This window comes from Pongo pygmaeus, chromosome 7 (genome assembly GCF_028885625.2).
Source record: "Pongo pygmaeus isolate AG05252 chromosome 7, NHGRI_mPonPyg2-v2.0_pri, whole genome shotgun sequence".
Lineage (NCBI taxonomy): Eukaryota > Metazoa > Chordata > Mammalia > Primates > Hominidae > Pongo > Pongo pygmaeus.
Window position 1 is genome coordinate 25,554,740 of NC_072380.2, and position 22,090 is coordinate 25,576,829.

Consider the following 22,090-nt stretch of genomic DNA (forward strand, 5'->3'; position numbering starts at 1 on the left):
ATTAAGTGACCATTGCCTGCCAATCACTGTTAGGCCAATGGATAAAAGAAGATGAGGAGAAGTTCTTGCTTACAGTTTTAAGGTAGAGACAGACAGACAAGAGTATGCACTTACTTCTAAGTTGACAATTGCCTGTGCAACAATCCTGAGAACTACTTCCACTCACCAAATGCAATTAGTATGATGCTTTAAAAAATACTTACATATTCAGAGTGTTGACTGTATGGATCTAAATAAATCAAATACTTTATCTTCCTTTCGGCCTTTTCTTTTGGGATATACAACTATAAGCTTTCTTCCAAATCAAAGGGTAGTGTGTGTGCACATCTGTGTGTGTGGTTGATACCAAGTCATTTTTTGGCTGATCTGATCACTGTGAAATACTGTCAAACACTACTTATGCAAGTAATATTTACTCACAAATATGTAATACAACACGTAGAAAAATTTTGACATTCACCATCAAAGAAAAAATTTTGAAACAAAACAATTGTTTCTAAAATCAAAACTACCTTACTATGTTACAGTTAATGAATATGTACACCTCGAGAGCATTTTAAAGGCATGTAAAAGATGCATCCATAATAAACTACAATCATATAGTAAAAAATTTACTTTAACACACCCAATGCATAATCAAAAAGTGTGAAGATTTGAATACAGCCATAAGATCATTTTTAATGTTTAAGCTTAATAGCCCCATTTAAAATAATTGTCATCCCATCTTTTTTTTTTTTTTTTTGGCAGATAAAATTGGCTTTTAAAGTCACTTACCAATAAATGGCTCTCCTTCACAAACAAACAAAACATCATCATCCCTGGGGAAATCAAAATTTAAAAAGCCACCATCAAAATCTAAAAATCACATTAATTATCTGTTGCTTATAGGAACTATTCCTTAGAATTATATAGACAATAGGTTTTGCTATCAATCTAGACTGCAAAGAAGCTAAGTTTCCAATGCTTTGTTTAACCCCTTGAACTTAACTGTCTTTGAATTTAAATTCAAAAATAAGATCTTGCACATGAAAGTACTTTTGAAATGCGGGGAAAAAAATCTCCCTACACAAATTATGTTGAGTTCAGCTTTCTTATCAATTGAGAATGAATAATTATGCTCAAAGGATAGATTAAAGTCACAGCCAACTATTCTTTTTTTCTTTACATTTTTTTACCCCTAAATCATCAGCTGTTGTGTGCTTTGGAGATGAAATAAACTGTCATATTAAATCTAGGAAAAATATAGCTGGAAGTAACTCTACTGTCAGTGTTTACCCACTACACATCCACCATACACCCAGATGTAAATGGCTGCACGTAACCCACAGTTCTGGACAATCAGTGCACATCCTCTTCCTCAACCCATTACACCAGATACTATATTGTGAACCAAAAATGAATAAACAGATATCTTATAGCTCAGAAGGCTTCAGTTATAACCTTCCATTGTAGAAGTTTTTATTTCCTATAGGACATCATAGGACATGTTAAATTTTTTTAAGAAGCAGAGTTTGTGTTCGTTAAGAAGAAAGGTTGATGAGGATCATCATCCAACAATGCGACTCAGTTTTCCGTAGAAACTGAAAGAAGCTGGGAGATACATATTGAAAAACTAAGAAATTATCCTAATTTATTTGGATTTAAAATGTAGTGTATAGTATTTCCTACTTGTTCACCATGCCAGTTTACTTTTTCAGATTAGTATAAAAATCTGTTTTCATTAACAAAACCCAACTAGCTGTATGACCTCAGTGAGTCCTCAGCTTCACAGGTAATTCGTTTCCTCACCTGTAAAATGAAGGGTCTAGAACTGATTAACTGCAAAGCAGTATATTATATTGAAAGGTCATTTTGATCTGGATTTATACAGAGACTTTGTATATTATTATAAGTTAAAGCATCATTATCTTCACATCACCGATAAAAAAAATTCATGCTTTGCCAATTAAATGGTATAACTCAGGCAAAGCAATGATAACATAAGTGGCATAGTCAATACTTAATTTGTGTTCCCTTTACCATCTTCTTTGTTAAGCATCTTCCTGCTCCAAAATTCTCTGACCTCGTGAAGATGAAGTATGGTGAACTACACACTTGTTTGAAAGAGATAAATCTGCCTGGGATATTTAAGGTACAAACATAAGCCTATAATTATGGTGGATCACTGGTGATATCACTACTTAGAATTCTATCATATTTATAAAGTTTTTACAAAATCTGGCCTTTGTAATGATTATAAAATGTAAAGCATTCTTAGGAAATGATTAACAAGCAGGTGCATATAAAAGTGAAGAGATGAATTAGATTTTTAATGTTAAAAACTGCATGTCTTACTAGATCCTTCTCTAGTACACAAAGAAGAAATTCCTCATAGCCATATATGAACTATGCAGAAAGACTATCAGTATACTGAAATGTACTAAGGGTTTTCTAGCTGATCAATACACCTTAAGCCCAAATGATTTAAATTCCAAAGAGCAAATTCTAGGTAATCACTTGCCAAAATCCTGTATTCTTAACAGTGATTAAACTACTGCTTAAGGGAAACAGCATAGCACCAAGAAGTTGAGGCACACTGTTGACAGCTTATAAAAAGGTGAAGGTTACCTGATCAAAGCAATATCATCAATCAGTCCACCTTTCCCATTATACACACTGGTGGCTTTTATGCCGAGTTTACTGCTGGCCACAGAAAGCAAATCAGATAAAGTTCCATATACAGCAACCACCTGTAAACACACCAGAATAATATGAACAATTTATTTAATACATGTTATCCCCCACAAGTTATAAACCATCACACTAGAACAGTGCTAAAAAGATTATCATATAAAAGGAGACTTCAAGAGGTTCTTAACAGTGCCCCCTTTTCTTCCATGACTCATTTATTCACTTGGTGCCTAATATTGCAGACTCCTAAACTAGAACATAAGAAATCATCTCTGACCAAAACAATCTACAGTCCTAAGGTGTGTTAAATAGAGCTCCAGTTGTGAAGTAAGATAGACCTACACTTCGATCTAGAGTCTGACATTTTCTAGCTGTCAACTTGAGTCAAGCTACTGATGCTTCTGTTGCTTTAACTAGAAATGAAGAAAATAGTAGCACCTACTTCAGAAGGTATTATGAAATGAGTTCATGCATAAGAGCTTAGCAAAGTGCCTGAGACCTAGTAAGTCCCCATTATGTTGTCCTTTTGTTATTTATTTATTTGAATGGTTCATCCTTAGAATAGGAGTGTGCTGGTGCTGTTTATTATATCATTAACGACATCAACTACCACAGAAAAGATAACTTCCCACCTCATTTATTTAATTCTTCATTAACTAAGCCAGATTTTAGCATCTAACATTTAAGAATAGAGCAAACAGCTGGGTGACAATGAGTTGATCTGTCCTGTTGTGAATCAAGCAGTCTGATATATGTGCAAGATACATGCAACTGTTTAAGCAGGGTGCTGAGAATTTCTACATGTAAGTGAATTTTGTGCCCTGGTCCTAACTGTAACTATGGGTTCCCAGCGACTGAGTTGTACAGTTGCACCATTATCAGTTATGACCTCTGAAAGTCAGGAATAAAAACTAGGTAAGGGTCGGGCGCAGTGGTTCATGCCTGTAATCCCAGCACTTTGTGAGGCTGAGACGGGCAGAGCACTTAAGGCCTGGAGTTTGAGACCAGCCAGACCAACATGGAGAAACCCCATCTGTACTAAAATACAAAAATCAGCCAGGTGTGGTGATGCATGCCTGTAGCTACTCCAGAGGCTGAGGCATAAGAATTGCTTGAACCCGGGAGGCAGAGGTTGCAGTGAGCCAAGGTTGCACCACTGCAGCCAGCCTGTAGGACCAAGCAAGGCTCTGTGTCCCCACTAAAAAAAGAAAAATAAGTAGGTGAAGAGCTAAACACGAAGCACAGTCAGCTAGCTCATGGACGTCCCAAGATTATTATGTCAAGATGCCATATGAAGTGAGCACTAAGGCTGGTCCTCTGTCCACCAGTGACTGGAATACAGTGGACAGTTTCTAGTTAAATAAATAAAGTAAATGGAGGACATGGAAAAAGCTGCTCGATAACATAGGAGTGTGCAGTTTTTCAAAAGCAGAGTACTCAGATTCTAACTTTTTTCTCTTGGATCAGAAGGATGAAAGCCAGAAGAGTGCTGGGGCATTTTGGAAAGTGTTGAAGGCAAGAAAAATTTAAGCGGAACCAAGTGCATTATAAAAAATAATGCACAACCCAAGTGTCTATAAGCAGGTAATTGCATAAATAAAATATGGTATATATATACAATGGAATATTATTCAGCAATAAGAAACAATGAGGCCAGGTACAGTGGCTCATGCCTGTAATCCCAGCACTTTGAGAGGCTGTGGCAGGTGGATCACTTGAGCCCAAGAGTTCGAGACCTGCCTGGCCAACATGGTGAAACATGGTCTCTACAAAAAAATACAAAAAGCCGAGCATGGAGGCACATGCCTGTAGTCTTAGCTGCTTGGGAAGCCGAGGTGGGAGGATCACCTGAGCCTGCCAATTCAAGGCTGCAGTGAGCCACGATCACGCCACTGCACTCCAGCCTGGACATGATGGGATGGAAAAGAAAAAAGGAAAGGAAAAAGAAAAGAAAAGGGAAAAGGAAAGGAAAGGAAAGAATAAAGAAAAGGAAAGGAAAGCGAGAAGAGAAGAGAAGAGACATGAATTCTGACACATGCTGCAACATGGATGAACCTTTCTGACAGTATGCTAAATGAAGTAAGCCAGTCACAAAAGGATAAATATTCTATGATACCACTCACATGAAAGTACCCAAAACAGGCAAATTCATAGAGAAGAAAGCAGAATAAAGGTTACCAAGGCATAGATGGGAATGGAGAGTTATTTCTTAATGGGTACAATTTCTGTTTGGGATGATGACCAAGTACTGGAAATAAACCGTGGTGATGGTTACACACATTGTGAATGTAAACAATGTCAATGAATTACACATTTAAAAAATGGTTAAAATAATAAATTTTGTTCCATCTTTTATCACAATAAAAAAATAATGCAAAGCACTTGGCACAGTGTCCTACACACAGCAGGCTTGCCATAAATAATTAAAGCCTGAGTAGGGCTGGGCGCGGTGGCTCACACCTGTAAAGTCTGCACTATGGGAGGCTGAGGCGGGTGGATTGCTTGAGCTCAGGAGTTCGAGCCCAGCTTGGGCAACACAGTGAAACCCCATCTCTACTAAAATACAAAAAATTAGCCGGGCGTGGTGGTGTGCGCCTGTAGTCCCAGCTACTCGGGAGGCTGAGACAGGAGAATTGCTTCAACCCAGGAGGCAGAGGTTTCAGTTAGCTGAGATCGCGCCACCACACTCCAGCCTGGGTGACACAGTGAGACTCCTTCTCCAAAAAAAAAAAAAAAAAGCCTGACTAAAACATGTCCCCCTCATTTCCTATGATTGTTCACCTCTGCAACACAGTGAGGAATTCTGTAATTGCATTATACACATTCCTGGGACAAAGGGAAGCGAAATACAGTACCTAGGGCATTGCACACGGCAAAGCTGGGGTTGTGTTAAGGCAAAGAGGATGAAGAGAGTAAAGACAGAGAAGAGAGAAGCAAACATGCAAAGGAGCAAGAGATTGACAAAGCAGATGCAAAACAACTCCTGCAGCCAGAAGGTGCTGTGAGAGGAGGGTAAGAAGCACAAACACCTCTTTCCCAATTCAATGTTCTTGGCATAGTTGCCATCATACAAAGAAGTTTCTAAATCTTTCTTTTCCCTCTTATTTACCTCTGGCTCTTATATCTCAGTATGGCTTTCTTTTGCCTGATATCCCCTCCTTGCCCTAACATCAACTTTCTCTCTCTGCATCTCTTTCACTGTTCTCTCTTGGCCATACCAAAAAATAGATGCAAGTTGAATGCACCTGCCTATATTATGCTTAATTCTTAATGTAATATTATAGCTTAAGATCTTATATGACTTATTCAAAATACACTAACTTGAATTGTCATCTACTTCCATATGATTGACTTGGTTTTTCTGTGGGTCAGTTGTCTTCCGATGAAAATAAAGGCCACTTGCCATGTTTTAAAGCTGTGCTGTCCAGTGTGGAAGCCACTAGCTTCATGAGTCTATTTAAATTTTAATCTATTAAAAGTTAAAATGCAGTTCAGTCACACTAGCCACATTTTAAGTGCTCAACTGCCACACTGACTAATGGTTACCATATTGACTAGCACAAATTTCCATCATCTCAGTAGTTCTATTAGACAGTGCTATTCTAAAGAGCAGAAAAAAAAATGAAGAAAAAAAACCAACTATTTTAATTCTATTAGGCTTTCCCATGACATAGGAACCCAAAGTAACAAACTGATGAAATACGACTCAAGACCTATTTGTTGTTTTTTTAGAGGGTTGGGATGTTGGCATCTTCTGTTTCTTCCCCACTGAAGTCAAATGTGACCAGACGACAGAAAAAAACCACACATACTGCTTGGCAAGGACTATTTTCAAGGCAATCAAAGTACAATAGGTATTTCCTTGTAGGCTGTAAAACTACTAAGGAGCACAGTCTAGGTATAAATTGAATTCAACTTTTATTGCCACTTAAATCAATCCTAATAAAGTATCAAAAACAATTTACCATATCACTAAATATTTTCTAATCTGGCTGTCTGCCTGGATCCTAAAGGTCCAATAAAAAAAATTAATTTGCAAAAAGTTGTTATGAATTCTGTGAATAGAGGTGACCAATTATCCCTTGGTAAAGCTGATAAGCAGCACTAAAGAAGTACATTCCTGAGCTGTTCTACTAATAACTGCCATAGGTTCAAATGGTACATTACCTGGCTTACAGCAGGTCTTTGATAAATATTTCTTTAATGTTGAGTGTTGAAGTAGGACACACACCTTTTTTGTGTGACAATCAGTCATATTCATTTAAGTCTCTTACACTGTCATTAGGGTAAAAAAATACACAGTATAAATGCAATTCTAAAGCAGTCTGGGCATGGTGGCTCACGCCTGTAATGCCGGCACTTTTTGGGAGGCCAAGGTGGGTGGATCACCTGAGGTCAGGAGTTCAAGACCAGCCTGGCCAACATGGTAAAACCATGCAACCATGCCCAGCTAATTTTTGTATTTTCAGTAGAGACGGGATTTCACCATGTTGGCCAGGAGGGTGTCGATCTCTTGACCTCGTGATCCAACCGCCTCAGCCTCCCAAAGTGCTGGGATTATAGGCGTGAGCCACCACACCCTGCTAAGTTTTTTGTTTTATTTTGTTTGTTTTCCAAATTTGGTACAATTAACCTATATTACTTTTGTAATAAGGGGGAAAGTTTTAATTTATTTTAAGGTCTCCATAGCTCCAGATACTAGTTCTATAAATAAAATCATTTTAGCAGTTTGCAATCAGGCAGTTAACAATTTCCTTTAAGTTAAATAACCAAAGGGTGGTCAATTAGAGAAAACAATTAAAATTAATACAAAGAATCTTATAGTTCTAGAAATTTGAAAATTTCCCTTAAGTTGGGCCAATATACTTGTTTTCACTTGGAGGGCTATTCTTGACGTTTGTTTTCCAACTAATCATTCACACATACTAACAATACCAAACAAATAAAAAGGAGTTATGTTGCAATACTAATATTCAAATATTCAAAATCTCTGTATTTTAAACTAATTAGAAACTAGGTTTTAAAATACATATATCAACATAAATTTGTCATACATATGGAAAAGATGATTAAGTTACGGAGAAAGTTGCAAACAGATTGGCACATGCATTCTTCTTTAACTCTTTTGAGAAAGAGGAACAATAAAAATCTTGTATATCATGGACATAAGCTCCAGTTAGTATATACTAAGATTGTTTTTGTCCTCATACTGAGCTAAATAAATCATAAAATGATGGTGCTTACAAAGGTCATTTGCTTTGTATGTGTTATCTCCACCTGATGTTTCTAGGTCACTGTGATTATCTACTTTAACAACTTAGGCCCTAAGAATAGAAGTATTTTACATTTATTGAGAAGCATGTCGATTAAAGTTCATGATGTCTGTATTATACTACTGTTCAGAGTCAATTATTTTTAAATTTCAGATCCCATGACAAGTGAAAGCTGTCTATGAGTTGGAGAGTAAATGGAACACCATGCCTAGTACAATTGGCTAGTTTTAATTTGCCTTTAAACACCATTTTCAAATTGTAACCTGTATTATTTAAATTTAAAAATTAATACCTGCACATGCACATAAAATATTTTTTTATACCCACAAGATTTATTACATAATACATAATAAATACACAAGTATTTGTGTATTTGAATTCAACTTTTATTGCCACTTTAATCAATCCTAATAAAGTATCAAAAACAATTTACCACATCACTAAATATTTTCTAATCTGGCTGTCTGCCTGGATCCTAAAGGTCCAATAAAAAAATTAATTTGCAAAAAGTTGTTATGATAAATACACAAGTATTTACTGTGCATTATGTAATACACAATACACATAAATTGTTGAATTTATGCAGGCTGATTTACCCAACAAAACCACTAATCACCACTAGTAACTAAATATAGAACTCAATTTTCTCTACCTATACTTTTAGTCAAATACTTTTTAAATATCTACATGATCTTATTCTTTAAAAGATGAGATAATTAAAAAAAAGATGAGATAATTAACTCTAAGGTGAAAAAAAGAAAATATTTAAAATGGAAAATACTGATAATATCAAGTGTTGGAGTGGATGTGGACCAATGGGGAAGATTTATGCAATGGTGGTGGGAATATAAATTACTGCAATGACTTTGAAAAACAATCTGGCATTATTTTGCAAAACTGAATATTTACATATTCTAACACCCAATAATTACAACTATGTGTCTATACCTTAGAGTGGTGGTTCTCAAATGTGTGATCCTGTCACCTGCAGCATCTGAACCACATTTCACCTGCAAATTAAAAATGTACATTCCTACCCCACCCCAGACCTACTGAATATTAACCTTTGGGGATGAAGTCCAGCAGTTTTCTCAAGTCCTCCTCCTCCTCCAAGTGACTCATGCATGCTAAAGTTTGAGAACTACCTCCCTAGAAAAATGCTTGCTGCTGTGTGCCAGGATACATATACAGAAATATTCATGACAGCACTGTCAATTTAACAACAAAATATAAAGAAAATAAACAACCTAATGTCCACTGACAGGAATATCATGGTAGTATTTGTATAACATGTACTTTAATAAAGCAATAAAAATGAATAAATTATCACTATGTCAGATATTATGGTTGGAAGAGAATTATACTGAATGAAAAAAGCAAGGACTGGCCTGGCATGATGGCTCATGCCTGTAGTCGCAGCACCTTAGGAGACTGAGGAAGGAGGACTGCTTGAGGCCAGGAGTTTGAGACCAGTCTGGGCAATATAGGAAGACATTGTCTCCACAAAAAACTATATACAGTATAATATCAATTTGAGATACAGTATGTCCGGAAGCTGATTTTTTAAAAATGTAACTTAGTGGCTAGGCACAGTGGCTCACGCCTGTAATCCCAGTACTTTGGGCAGCCGAGGCGGGCAGATCAGGAGGTCAGCCGAGACCAGCCTGACCAACATGGTGAAACCCCATCTCTACTAAAAATACAAAAATTAGCCGTGAGTGGTGGCACGTGCCTGTAATTCCAGCTACTCAGGAGGCTGAGGCAGGAGAATCGCTTGAACCCAGGAGGCAGAGGTTGCAGTGAGCCAAGATCGCGCCACTGCACTCTAGCCTGGGTGACAGTGCGAAACTCTGTCTCAAAATAAAAAGGTGAGGGCCGGGCACGGTGGCTCAAGCCTGTAATTCCAGCACTTTGGGAGCCCAAGGTGGGCGGATCACGATGTCAGGAGTTTGAGACCAGCCTGGCCAATATGGTGAAACCCTGTCTCTACTAAAAACACAAAAATAGCCAGGAGTGGTAGCGGGCGCCTGTAATCCCAGCTAGTTGGGAGGCTGAGGCAGGAGAATTGCTTGAACCCGGGAGGCGGAGGTTGTATTGAGCCAGAGATCGTGCCATTGCACTCCAACCTGGGCGACAGAGTGAGACTCCGACTCAAAAAAAAAGGTAATTTAGTTAGGCCTATATATGTGACAAAACTATTTATTTAAAAACACACAGCAAAGAGAAAAACAAAACAGGGGAACAGGAACGTGGATGAACACATTATGTTATTGATAACATGCTACTTCTTGGGTTATCTGGCAGATTTACAGATATTTGCTATATTATGTTCCTCTTTTTATGTATATTCTTTACTGTATTCTTTTCTATGTATCAAATATATTAAGAAATGTTCAAGCTTAAAAAGTGGGCCCTCACTAGGTTCTTATTAACGTTTAGCCTTCAGAGGCAGAGGTTCACATAAATTTTCACCTTTCTCCAACTCTAACAACGTAATGGATTCAAACCTGGATACTTACTACTAACAACATATTTCTTTTTCATTCTTTGTTGTTGGTGTTGTTTTAGACATGGGATCTCACTATGTTGCCCAGGCTGGTCTTGAACTCCTGAACTCAAGCAATCCTCCCACCTCAGCCTCTCAAAGTGCTGGGATTACAGGCATGAGCCATTGTGCCTGCCCTCGACAACATGTTTCTGACCTAATACCAAAACCTGAAGAAAAGTTATTTCTTGGACCAAGAATGAAAACACGGTACAGAATTAAAGTATTTCCTATCCTGTTTGCCATGTTTGGCATGATGCCACGTACTCAGAAGGCATTTACTAAGGGTTCACTGAATGAATGAATGAATGAATGATGAATTAATCAGTATGCAAAAGGCCTAGGACTTGCACAGCTCATTATTGAATATTCTGAAGTAAAAAAAGCACTCCGTGTTCAAGACGTATAGAAACTCTGCACTGACATTAAGTTGCTCAGAAGCCACACGCTGCATTCAGATGTGCAAGTCCCCGTTTCAATTTCCTTAATGCCAACTCTTACAGGGAATATTAAAAAGAATAACGAAAATGTTGAGGCACATGGAAAAAGGATGACAGGTACAACATAACTGACTCTTTTGGAGCAGTTTTAAAAAACAACAAAAAACCCCTCAAAATTTAAACCAAAGATTCCAGTGATTAGAACTAAGGCCTTCAAATGTTTCTGACCACACACCCCATTGGTAACATACTTTTGGGCATGTACTCAAACATCTGTATATTTATGTATTTACGAACTATATTCCACTGTTAGAAAGTACATGTTTTCCTAAATGATGAGGACTTTCAGTGACTTAGACTATGAATTAGCCAGTAAGAATCTCCTAAATATTTATCATTAAATTTAGTGAAATTCTGCCAAATACAGGATTGACTTTAAACATTAAAATAAGCCGGGCATGGTGGCTCACGCCTGTAATCCTAGCACTTTGGGAGGCCAAGGCAGGTGGATCACATGAGGTCAAGAGTTCAGGATCAGCCTGGCCAACATGGTGAAACCTGTCTCTACTAAAAATACAAAAATTAGCAGGGCATGGTGGCAAGCGCCTGTAATCCCAGCTACGCAAGAGGCCGAGTTAGGAGAATCACTTGAACCTGGGAGGCAGAGGTTGCAGTGAGCTGAGATCATGCCACTTCACTCCAGTCTGGGCGGAAGAGCAAAACTCTGTCTCAAAAAAAAATAAAAAATAAAAAAAAAATAAATAAATAAAAGTAAAAAACACACAAAAACCAAAAAATCAGAAAAGAAAAAAATCTGAAGCCATTTGTCTTCATGCCCTAGAAAGTATTTCTAAATATCTTGCTAACTAGGATGACTCATCCTATCAATGGCTAATATTTCAAAGAATAACATACACTTAGGGAGAGGCTGATTATTAATAGCAATTAATAAATAGGACTTCAAATATTCTTCTTTAAAATTCAGCACTGTTTCAACTTCTAAAGTCCAAAGAGACCCACTCTTTTTTTAGTCTCATGGTTTATACATACTAGGAGAAGTGGCAGCTTCTGCCATTTCCTCATTGTTTACTTGTGCTTGCATAATTAATATTGTCTTCAAGCTGCAGTTTCTTTGAAGTAATCCTTTAAGATCACTTGGCATTTTGGTGAGGGTTAATTTGGTTAAAACTAGATATAAATCTTAATGTGCCAGTTGTAAGCTTCCATATCACAATGTCAATGACAACCAATCAGTGAAGAAGACACTATTAACCTTTTCACATGTGAAGGCTGTCCCTTCTTACAGGAGACCTGAGACCAGCTGAATGTTCAGTGACTGGAGGCACCTGTGTCTTTCTAGATCCGAAAAATCAAGTTTTCACATTAATTTATATTTTTGAGTGTAAGATATAAACAAAAGGTATATTTCTTCCTGACCTCCAATAAATCATCTTGGACACTGTCTGTGGTGTGTCATCTCACTCTAGAAACCACAGTTTAGAGAATGCATAGCCCTCTCTCCAACGTCAAATACGTTCACCACTAGTTACATTCATTCAATACACAGACAATTCCTGGCAAGCATGGAACACAGCACCTTGGAAGAATTCTGTGCCTCTCCACGCCCTTCCCCAGGCTTCATAGTCTCACAGTCTGGTAACTACTAAACAAGCTATGAGAGGGAAACTTACTTGAAAAAACAGAGATTATTCTTATAACCAGGAAACAAAAGCAGAAGCGAGGTAAAGGAGATAAAGTAAATGGTATAGATATTCCAACTGGTGGATGGGAAATCAAATTCTATTTGAGTAGCACTTTTCCCCAGCTTATTCTTAATGAACATTCATGTCATGATCATGCCAATCCAATTAGTAACTTTATATATAAAAATGCAAGCTGTTATGTATTATGCAGCTCTTTTGTCAAATAAGAATAATTATAAATTTTTTTAATCAACTGAAGGGAGAGAAAACACTGCCAACGTCTTAGAATATGTTCATCAGCTGAGCAGTGAAGATCATGGCTTTGTTTCTTTTTATCGAGTACTCTCCCGTTTGGATTTTTACGTTGTAACATAAACATATTTATATTTAATTATTTGAGATGCATTTTCCCCAATCTTCTGAGATTCTCTAGCAGAATATTTTTAAAGTAAATAAAATTTAAATCCAAGAATCTAATCTAGTCAAAACTAGATAGCTTTAAAAAAAAAATCCGTGTGAACAACAATATGGAAAGACCAACTCAATTAATTTTTGACAACCAAATTGAGTGGATTTGGGAGAGATTTAGAGCAAAAATATTTATGACTAGCTTTAAATATTTGTCTTCCATGAGTAACATAGCAGTGATACTGCATTAAAAAGGTCAACCAGAAGTTTGTTTTTGAGAAATATTACCAATTTTGAATATACTAAATCTTTCTTAGAGTAACAACATACGTTTTAGATAATAGGTAGTAGCTAACTACAGAACAGGTTTAGAAAAAGTTAACAGTGATGAGAAATGTAAACTTCGTGAACATATTTTCGGGGTAGCATTCATGATAACTCAAGAACTCGAATTTATACCAATTCTGTTTTTAAATGAGTATTAAATCTCTAAGACCAGAAGAACACAAAATTATAGCCAACAAACCACACTCTGGTTCGAATTTTCAGAGCAAGTTTACTCTACACTGAATAATCAGAAAGCCATTTTTAATGCCACTGGACAATTTCACTATTTAAAAATTTACAATGTTCCCCGAATGTGCAGGCAGCAGAGTATTTTGGCAACCAACACAGCGAGACCCATTTACCTTTACCTTAGACTCGTAAAGGCTGAGTTACTTCTAGGTATCATTTAGCAACGCAATAAATGTCTGCCTCGAACAGTCAAAATTTCCCAAAGGGGCAGAACAACTTTCATGGGTGGGGCAAAAGGCTGGGAAGGAAGAGCATTCGTTTTGGCTTGCTCCAGCGCTGGAAGAACACTTAGCACCACACCCTCCGCAAAGGCCTAACACAGCAAAGGCGACTGTCAAATCGATCCCTTTTGGGTCTGCTGTACCCGTCCTCTAGGGAATCAAAATAAGGCAAAATAATAAAAAGAGTACAGAGAAGTTTGGCGGCGGCGGGGCGTGGGGGCTTGAGGCATCTCAGAGAGGAGGGCAAAAATCAACAAGAAAATGCCCCCATTTTTAAAATCCTGTCTTCGACCTCGGATGGGAGAAGATTTTGTTTATCCACGGGCAGTTTACTTGTCTCCCTGACCCATCTCCACAGGCTCTGGTGCTCGCCGCCACTTTCCGAGCTGATCATTACTCAGCACCGGAGCCGGCGCGCCTCCTCCAGCAGGCGGGAGCGGGGTCTCGGGGAGAGGCGGGAAGAGGCGCGACCGCCCGGGCGCCCAGGTGACCGCGGCCCTCCCCGCGCCCCCGTCCCCGCGCCCCCCGCACCGCGCATCCGGGAGCCCCGGAGCCCCCGGGCCGACCCGCGCCGGCCCCCAGGCAGCTGAGGCACTGAAGGGCAGGCTCGGGCACGGGGGTCCTGAGGGTCGGGAGGAGGCCGCGGGGACCCTGTGCTGTCCCCGAGCGCCCCCAGCCCGCGCACGCCCACCTCCCAGCCCCTCTACCCAACTTCACTGCTGCCCCGCCAACCGGTTCCGCACCGTCCGCCCTCGCCCCGACCCCCGGCCCGCCGCGCCCCCTCACGGCCCCGTTACCTTTCCGTTCTTGGGGCTGCCGTTCAGGAACAGGGTCACCCGCCTCATCGCGCTGCCCCCGCTGGGTCCTGAGTGAGCCGCCACCCTCCCACCTGGTCCTCCTCCCACCTTTTTCTCCTCCCGCCCTTCCCCTCCCTCCACCCACTCGGATTCGCCTCCCTTCGCCACCTTCCTGCCCTTGGGAAAACACCACACACACGCACTCTGTCCCACACCCAGGGTTCGGCCGGTCCTCCTTCCCACCCCGCCCCTAGGCTCCTCAGCCTGCCCGGGGCCCTTCCCCCACCTCTCTGAGACTGACACTCTGCCGTACCAACCAACCCGCGTCACCGGACAGAGTCCAGCCAATCAGCACCCAGTATCGGGCGGGCTCTGGCTACCCTAGCCGGGACGGAGGGAGGGAAGAGACGCTGAAGGCTAGTAGACGGGAAGAGCCATCAGCCAATCAGAGAGACTCCTGGAGCCGGACGGCGGCTTCCAGCGTTACTGAGCAGGCGCACCCTCCACTTTAGGTAGCGCTCGTCTGCATACGAGGGCGGGGTCTACGGAAAGGAGGTGGAGCGCTGAAAGGGACCCAAGCACCAGTCAGCCCCTCCTCCCGCGTTAGCCCCGCCCACAAGCCGGCCCAGCAAGGAAACGGCTGCGGTAGGGACGGACTGATTGGGTAAGAGCCAGCTCGTCGCTCTGTTAGGATTGGTTGAATGAGTCTTTTCGAAGTTTGCAGTATCCAATAGAAAGGTGGGAGGCGGAGTTAAAGCGCTAAGAGAAGCGTTACTCCGCGAGACTCTCTTGGAAAGTAGTCCCCGAGGTCACAAGACAGTAGCAGGGGTCTGTAGTTAGCAGGTTGACTGCGCTTGCGGTGGTCCCTCTCCGAGCCCAGGAAGCCACTCCTGTGCCGAGAGAGAGGCCTGGGAGCGCTCGGAGTGTGCGCGGACTGGAGAAGCGGGCGGTGGCGGAGTGATTCGTAGAGTAAATTCGACGCCGAGGGGCGGGGTCGGGGATTTGAATCGGGCGGCGGGCGGAGGAGGCCGGTGGAGGAGGCTGCCGTGCAGAGCGCAGGACAGGGTCAGCGCAGGCGGTGAGTTCAGGTCAGCCGCCGGGACCCCGGGCTCCGGGTTCGGAGAGCGGCTCCCGGCTGCGGGTGCTTTGCCAGGAGAGCCCTTCCGGACAGAGGAGCCGGGGTCTAGAAGGAGCGGCCAACGCGACGCTCGCCTGCCACGGGGCTCTGGGAGTAAGCCTGTCTGCCTGGCGGGCCTTCAGGTGCGGCGTGAGAGGTAGGATTGCATCCGCGCTGCCACGGGGCTGTTTCTCCGGGGCGTTTCTAGGCAGTTTGTTCGGCTTACCCTGCAGCACAGAGTTAGTACTCCTGTCAGGAGCTGCTCTGGGTGACCGGGAGTGCATCCGGACCTGTTGAGAGAATTTCTGGAAATGGACAGAGCTGCGTCTTGAGAGGGGTACCCTTATGATTCAGGTTTTCGCTACGGTTGAAAAGCCATGGCTTATCCTTTGGGGTCTGCCTTGGTGCCTGAACAGCAGTTTCCTCCATTTCTTTCTGTTTAATTTGGCTTTAAAAGTACGCGCTGAGAGTAGAAGAATGGTTAGCACAGGCTGGGAAGTGTATTGGGGATGGGTGGGAAGGAAGTGGAGATGGTTAATAGGTAGAAAAACATTGAATAAGATCTGGTATTTGCTAGCACAACAGGGTGGCGGTCCATAATTTAATTGTGCATTTAAAAATAGCAAAGTATAATTGGATTGTTTATAACAAAAAGGATAAATATTTGAGATAATGGCTACCTCATTTACTTTGATTTGATTATTACGAATTGCATGCCTGTATCAAAATATTTCACGTACCCCATAAATTATACATCTACTGTATACCCACAGAAGTTAAAATAAAAAATGAAACCTGTGACGTGTGTTTCTGTGCCAGTATGGACTGTATTACAATTCAGTCCTGAATGAGGTTCGTGATCGAATCACATTCATCTTGCTGGTGGGGTTATTTTTCATTGTTTTTCTTCACCTCTTAGATGGATGCCAGTTCAAAAGACAAGCCCCCTGAAACCAAGGAGTCTGCAATGAATAATGCTGGTATGTGATGATCTGCTGCCTCTTTGTGAAGTTGAAGGTTTAGACAGAGAGTTGTCCTCACCCCTACAATATGTCATCCATTTCAGGAAATGCCTCTTTCATTTTGGGAACTGGGAAGATTGTGACTCCTCAGAAGCATGCCGAATTACCTCCTAATCCTTGCACACCAGATACTTTTAAATCACCTTTGAACTTTTCCACAGTAACCGTACAGCAATTGGGAATTACACCTGAAAGCTTTGTTAGGAACTCTGCAGGTAAGAAAAGTTGTCATTCTATTGTAATGCTTTTCAAGTTTAAAAATAACTTTAATATAACTCAGCTTTATTTGTTTATACGTACTGTCATATTTTAGGTACCTAAATTGCCTACTCTGCAAACTTGCTTCTTCAGGGAGACTTCACAGTTCATTTAGCATAGCAGGGATCACGGAATCGCAGGGCACCCAGCATGATAATGTTCCCAAGTCAGAGTCGTGTTTGATGCCAATACTAGAAAATAATGTGTGTTTGAGTCATTTTTTGACCTGTCACCTGGGATACAGGAGGGTGTATGATATGAATAGTAATAATGCATTTTGTTTTCATTTATGGCAAAAATAAGAGAAAGTTTAAGAGCAATTAAGAAAATATAATACTGAAAGATCAGGATGTACCTCCTTTAAAAATCACAAACAGGGTTGGGCTCAGTGGTTCAAGCCTGTAATCCCAGCACTTTGGGAGGCCGAGGCAGGCGGATCTCCGGAGGTCAGGAGTTCGAGACCAGCCTGACCAACATAGAGAAACCTCGTTTCTACTAAAAATACAAAATTAGCCGGGCGTGGTGGTGCATGCCTGTAATCCTAGCTACTCAGGAGTTTGAGGCGGGAGAATCGCTTGAACCTGGGAGGCGGAGGTTACCGTGAGTTGAGATCGCACCATTGCACTCCAGTCTGGGCAACAAGAGTGAAACTCTGTCTCCAAAAAAAAACACAGACAGAAGATTGATTCTGGCTAATGTCCTTCGAGCAGTAGAAGTGAAGTTTACCTGTGAAGTCTGACTTAGATGGAAAAGAAAGAAATACTATATGAGAATGGAATTGGATCAGAGAATAGCATTTAGAATTGGAGGATAATGGATGTCTTGAATATCACAGGGCACTAGACCAGGTAATACATAAGACAAGGCGAAAGTGGCACACCACCCTAACTTTCATTCTCAAGAACATCACTCTTAGACCTTTAAAAAGCTGGATTCATTTTGTGTGCTTAGGCATATGTCCAAAATTCAGGGTAGTGCTGATGGTAGGTATCAGAAAGAAACACAATCATCTTGAAGAATTAAGAATCTGAGACTGCATGTACCTAGGTGGAGATCTTACCTTTCAGTTGCTGGGGATAAAACTGACTTATTTAGAAAAAGAAAAATACTGAGTCAAAAGCAAAAGCCATCTGTGTGTAGGAAATAAAAAACAAAAATGAAAACTTAAAACGTGTTGATGTATTTATTCAACAACTTTTAATAACTGTTCTGTGTACCAGGCACTGTTCTAGGAGCATGGACTAAGTCAGCAGACAAAACAAAGATTCCTCTTCCACTGATTGTATATGAATGACTGTGCCAGTAACTCTGCACTGAGCTTTCTGTAGCACATGTTTATCATGTTTTCTCTCTCAGGCTGGTACATCATGAGTATTGGATGTGGTTACTGATGATTGCCTTGTTTTGTTCCAATTTATAAGAGAGTTTCATTACAGGAAAGTCATCATCCTACCTTAAAAAATCCAGACGACGTTCTGCAGTCGGTGCTCGGGGCTCTCCTGAAACAAACCATCTGATTCGTTTCATTGCTCGGCAGCAAAATATAAAGAATGCTAGGAAGTCTCCTTTGGCACAAGATTCTCCTTTCCAGGTATGATTTTCTTCTAAGTTCTGTCGTGAGTTCCGTTAATGAAGCTTTTGTGCTTTCTTTACACCTTCTAGTGCATCTGCTGTGTTTCAAATCTGGAGAGAGATTTTCTCTGTTTTAGAGAACGTGCAGTTAGCGGCCGGACTTGGTGGCTCACGCCTATAATCCGAGTCCTCTGGGAGGCAGAGGCAGGCAGATCACTTGAGGTCGGGAGTTCGAGACCAGCCTGGCCAACATGGTGAAACCCCATCTCTACTAAAAATACGAAAATTGGCCAGGTGTGGTGGCAGGTGCCCGTAATTCCAGCTACTCGGAGGCTGAGGCACGAGAATTGCTTGAACCTGGGAGGCAGAGGTTGCACTGAGCCAAGATCATGCCACTATATTCCAGTCTGGGCGACAGAGTGAGATTGTCTCAAAAAAAAAAAAAAAAAAAAAATGCAGTTAGCCTAAATGATGATGTTGACCATGGGTGATTTTTCTTTGTTTGCTTTGTTTTAGAGACAGGATCTCAGTTGACCAGGCTGGAATGCACTGGTGCAATCATAGCTCACTACAGCAATGAACTCTTGGGCTCAAGGAATCCTCCCACTGTAGCTTTCCAAGTAGCTGGAATTATAGGCATGTGCCACAGCAATGGGCTAATTATAAAAATTTTTTTTGTAGAGTTGAGGACTCACTATGTTGCCCAGGCTTGTTTTGAACTCCTGACCTTAAGCAATCCCTATCAAAGTGCTGGGGTTACAGGTGTGTGCCACACTGCTCAACCCAAACGAAAGTATTTTTAGAGTTATGAGACCCTGGATAGAAATAGCTTTCTAGAGGAGCTTTTTATTTTATTTTGCAGTTTTTTTTCTAGTTAAGATCTAGTTTTCTATGAGGTGAGGCACTATTACCTTTCTAAGAGCTTATCTCTAAGTTACTGATTTTTTCATGACTACTGTGTGTTGATGTATAGGGGCAAGGGTCTCCTGGACAAAATGTATTTGGTACAACCTTGTGGAGAGGAGTAGATTATTTCTCTGCGGATGGGGATATATTTAGCTGTTTTTTCAAATTTTTATTAAAATAGTACATCCCCCTAAAACGTCAGATACAGTCTTGTGCTACATAATGACGTTTTGTTCAGTGATAGACTAAATACATAATGGTGGTCTCATAAGATAATAATGGAGCCGAAAAATTTCTAAGGCCTGGTGATGTAGTTCACATAACATCATAAAACAATGCATTGCTCACGCGTTTGTGGTGATGCTGGCGCAAACAGTTCTACAGTGCTGCCAGTTGTATTAAAATCTAGCACAAAAGGTTACCTACAATACATAATACTTGATAGTGATAATGAATGACTGTTCCTGGTTTATACATTTACTATAGACTTTGTATCATTAATTTAAAGTGTACTCCTACTGATTAAAAAAAAAAGGACCTTAATGTTGTATGTGTGTTGTGCTGGCAGCAGCCTCCTACGTTCTCCCTAATCCATTGGCTATCTCACAGAGCAGTCAGAGAGGTATTCATTTAAAGTAGAAATCGAATCATTCACCCGGCTGCTCAGAATCTTCCCATGGCCTCCTGCGATCCCTTGAATTAAACCTACACCCCTTCCTGATGCCTTCGTACGCCCACTCTAGTCTCTCCCCATCTCCTTGTACTCACAGGGCAGCACGCTGGCCTTTCTGCCCCATCCTGTTTCCACTCAAGGCCTTGGCCCTTGTTTTTGGAGAGTACCTCCCTCCTGTGACATCTTCCCTTAGACCTCTTTCTCATTGTTTTGGCTTCAACTCAGATTTTACTAAAGATAGAGGTCTGTCCTGATTCTAGCTAAGCCAGCACTTTTAGGGACTCAGCCACATTCCTGATATTTCTTCTCAATAGCACCTCTTTTACCTGTAACTACATTTATATGTTTTCAGAATTTCACTCTAAACAGTAATTTCCCTGGCCGAGTATGGTGGCTCACACTATAATCCCAGAACTTTGAGAAGCAAAGGAGGGAGGATCGTTTGAAGCCAGGAGTTTGAGACCAGCCTGGGCAACATGACAAAACTCCGTCTCTACAAAAAATTTTAAAAATTATCTGGGTGTGGTGGCACATGCCTGTAGTCCAAGCTATTTGAGAGGCTGAAGTTGGAGGATCGTTTGAGCCCAAGATATCGAGGCTGCAGTGAGCTGTGATTGTGCCACTGCACTCCAGCCTGGCTGATAGAGTGAGACCCTGTCTCAAATAAAAATAAAGTAATTTTCCCTAGATCCTGAGCCCCTCAAACCGTTTGTGGTGCATGGAAGGAAGGTTATTGACTGACCAACACAATTCCTAAGACAAAAACATCAAAAAAGCAGTACATTTTGAATGTTTCATTTGCTTTGTATGTAAACATTGTTCTCCTTCTCCAGTAGAAAATAGAGAAAAAACAATTTTGACTAGAGAAACTTAAATTTTTTTTTTAAGCAGGATTTCAAAGTGCTGCATGTTCCTAGGATATTAAATCTGCCCCTACCATGTTCAAATATGAGTACAAAAAAAGCACGTTCAAAGTAAATTGTATGAATTTGAGATCATCTTTTCCCTATCGTTCTATTAGATGAATTGACACAAGCCTTTTTTGAATATTATTGCTGTTTATGTCATGAACGTTTATGTCATCAAGCATATTTCAATGTAAAATGTTCTCTTATTATGTAATAGAGAATTTGCTTTATATTTAACTGGGAAGAGAATCAAATGTGTGAACAGATCACCATCAAACATGGCTTCACGATATGAACTGCTTTTTCTCCCTATGGTATATATTTTTTTTCTGAGACCAAGCCTTGCTCTGTTATGCAGCCTGAAGTACAGTGGCATGATCTTGGCCCATTGCAACCTCTACCTCCCAGGTTCAGGCGATTCTCCCACCTCAGCCTCCCACATAGCTGGGATTACAGGCAGGCACCACCACGCCTGGTTAATTTTTGTGTTTTTCGTAGAGACGTGGTTTCACCATGTTAGCCAGGCTGGTCTCAAACTGCTGACCTCAAGTGATCCTCCCACCTTGGCCTCCCAAAATGCTGGTATTACATGCATGAGCCACCGTGCCCAGCCTACTCTGTATGATATCTTAAACGGAGGTAATTTTTACTTCACTTTTTGCCCACTGGTATAATTTTTTAAAATTGCCACAAACTTCGTATCAGTGGAAATGTTAGTAGTCCAAGTAATTAAAAAAAATCTAGATAGAGAACTTCATCTGTAATATATTTTTTATGTAAAGGGAACTCTCAATTTTTATATTACTTGTCTTTATCTGGCACTTCTATCCCTACTAATATAAATTTCATTTTATCAGTCTTTGGCTGGAACCCTGTTAAAGGGGTTTCCAGAGAGCTTCTGTGCTTATACCATCAAATTTTGTATTTTAAGAGAATGGCTGGCTTTCAACCCTAAGAAGGAAATATCCTCCAGGTCCCTTACAATCAGGAAAATTAACTGG

The 22,090-nt window shown here is 40.7% G+C and overlaps 2 protein-coding genes across 5 annotated transcripts in view; one reads left to right on the forward strand and one right to left on the reverse strand.

The window, feature by feature from the left end:
- Positions 1–14,887, reverse strand: part of KCTD9 (potassium channel tetramerization domain containing 9) — a 30,053-nt gene extending 15,166 nt beyond the window's left edge. The window contains exons 1-3 of one of the 3 annotated variants that reach the window (XM_054498531.2): positions 14,634–14,887; positions 2,608–2,729; positions 775–818 (exon numbers count right to left, since the gene is read on the reverse strand). In XM_054498531.2, the coding sequence (XP_054354506.1) occupies positions 775–818; positions 2,608–2,729; positions 14,634–14,681 (214 nt within the window). In that variant the 5' untranslated portion in view covers positions 14,682–14,887. Of the gene's footprint in view, positions 1–774; positions 819–2,607; positions 2,730–6,837; positions 6,857–10,462; positions 11,354–14,633 lie in introns of those variants that run through there. The other 2 variants (XM_054498532.2, XM_063669375.1) reach the window with 2 other exon arrangements.
- CDCA2 (cell division cycle associated 2) overlaps positions 14,865–22,090 on the forward strand; it is a 50,173-nt gene continuing 42,947 nt past the window's right edge. The window contains exons 1-4 of one of the 2 annotated variants that reach the window (XM_054498522.2): positions 14,865–15,907; positions 16,670–16,730; positions 16,817–16,987; positions 18,467–18,621. In XM_054498522.2, the coding sequence (XP_054354497.2) occupies positions 16,670–16,730; positions 16,817–16,987; positions 18,467–18,621 (387 nt within the window). In that variant the 5' untranslated portion in view covers positions 14,865–15,907. The remainder of the gene's footprint in view (positions 15,908–16,669; positions 16,731–16,816; positions 16,988–18,466; positions 18,622–22,090) is intronic. The other variant, XM_054498526.2, reaches the window with a different exon arrangement.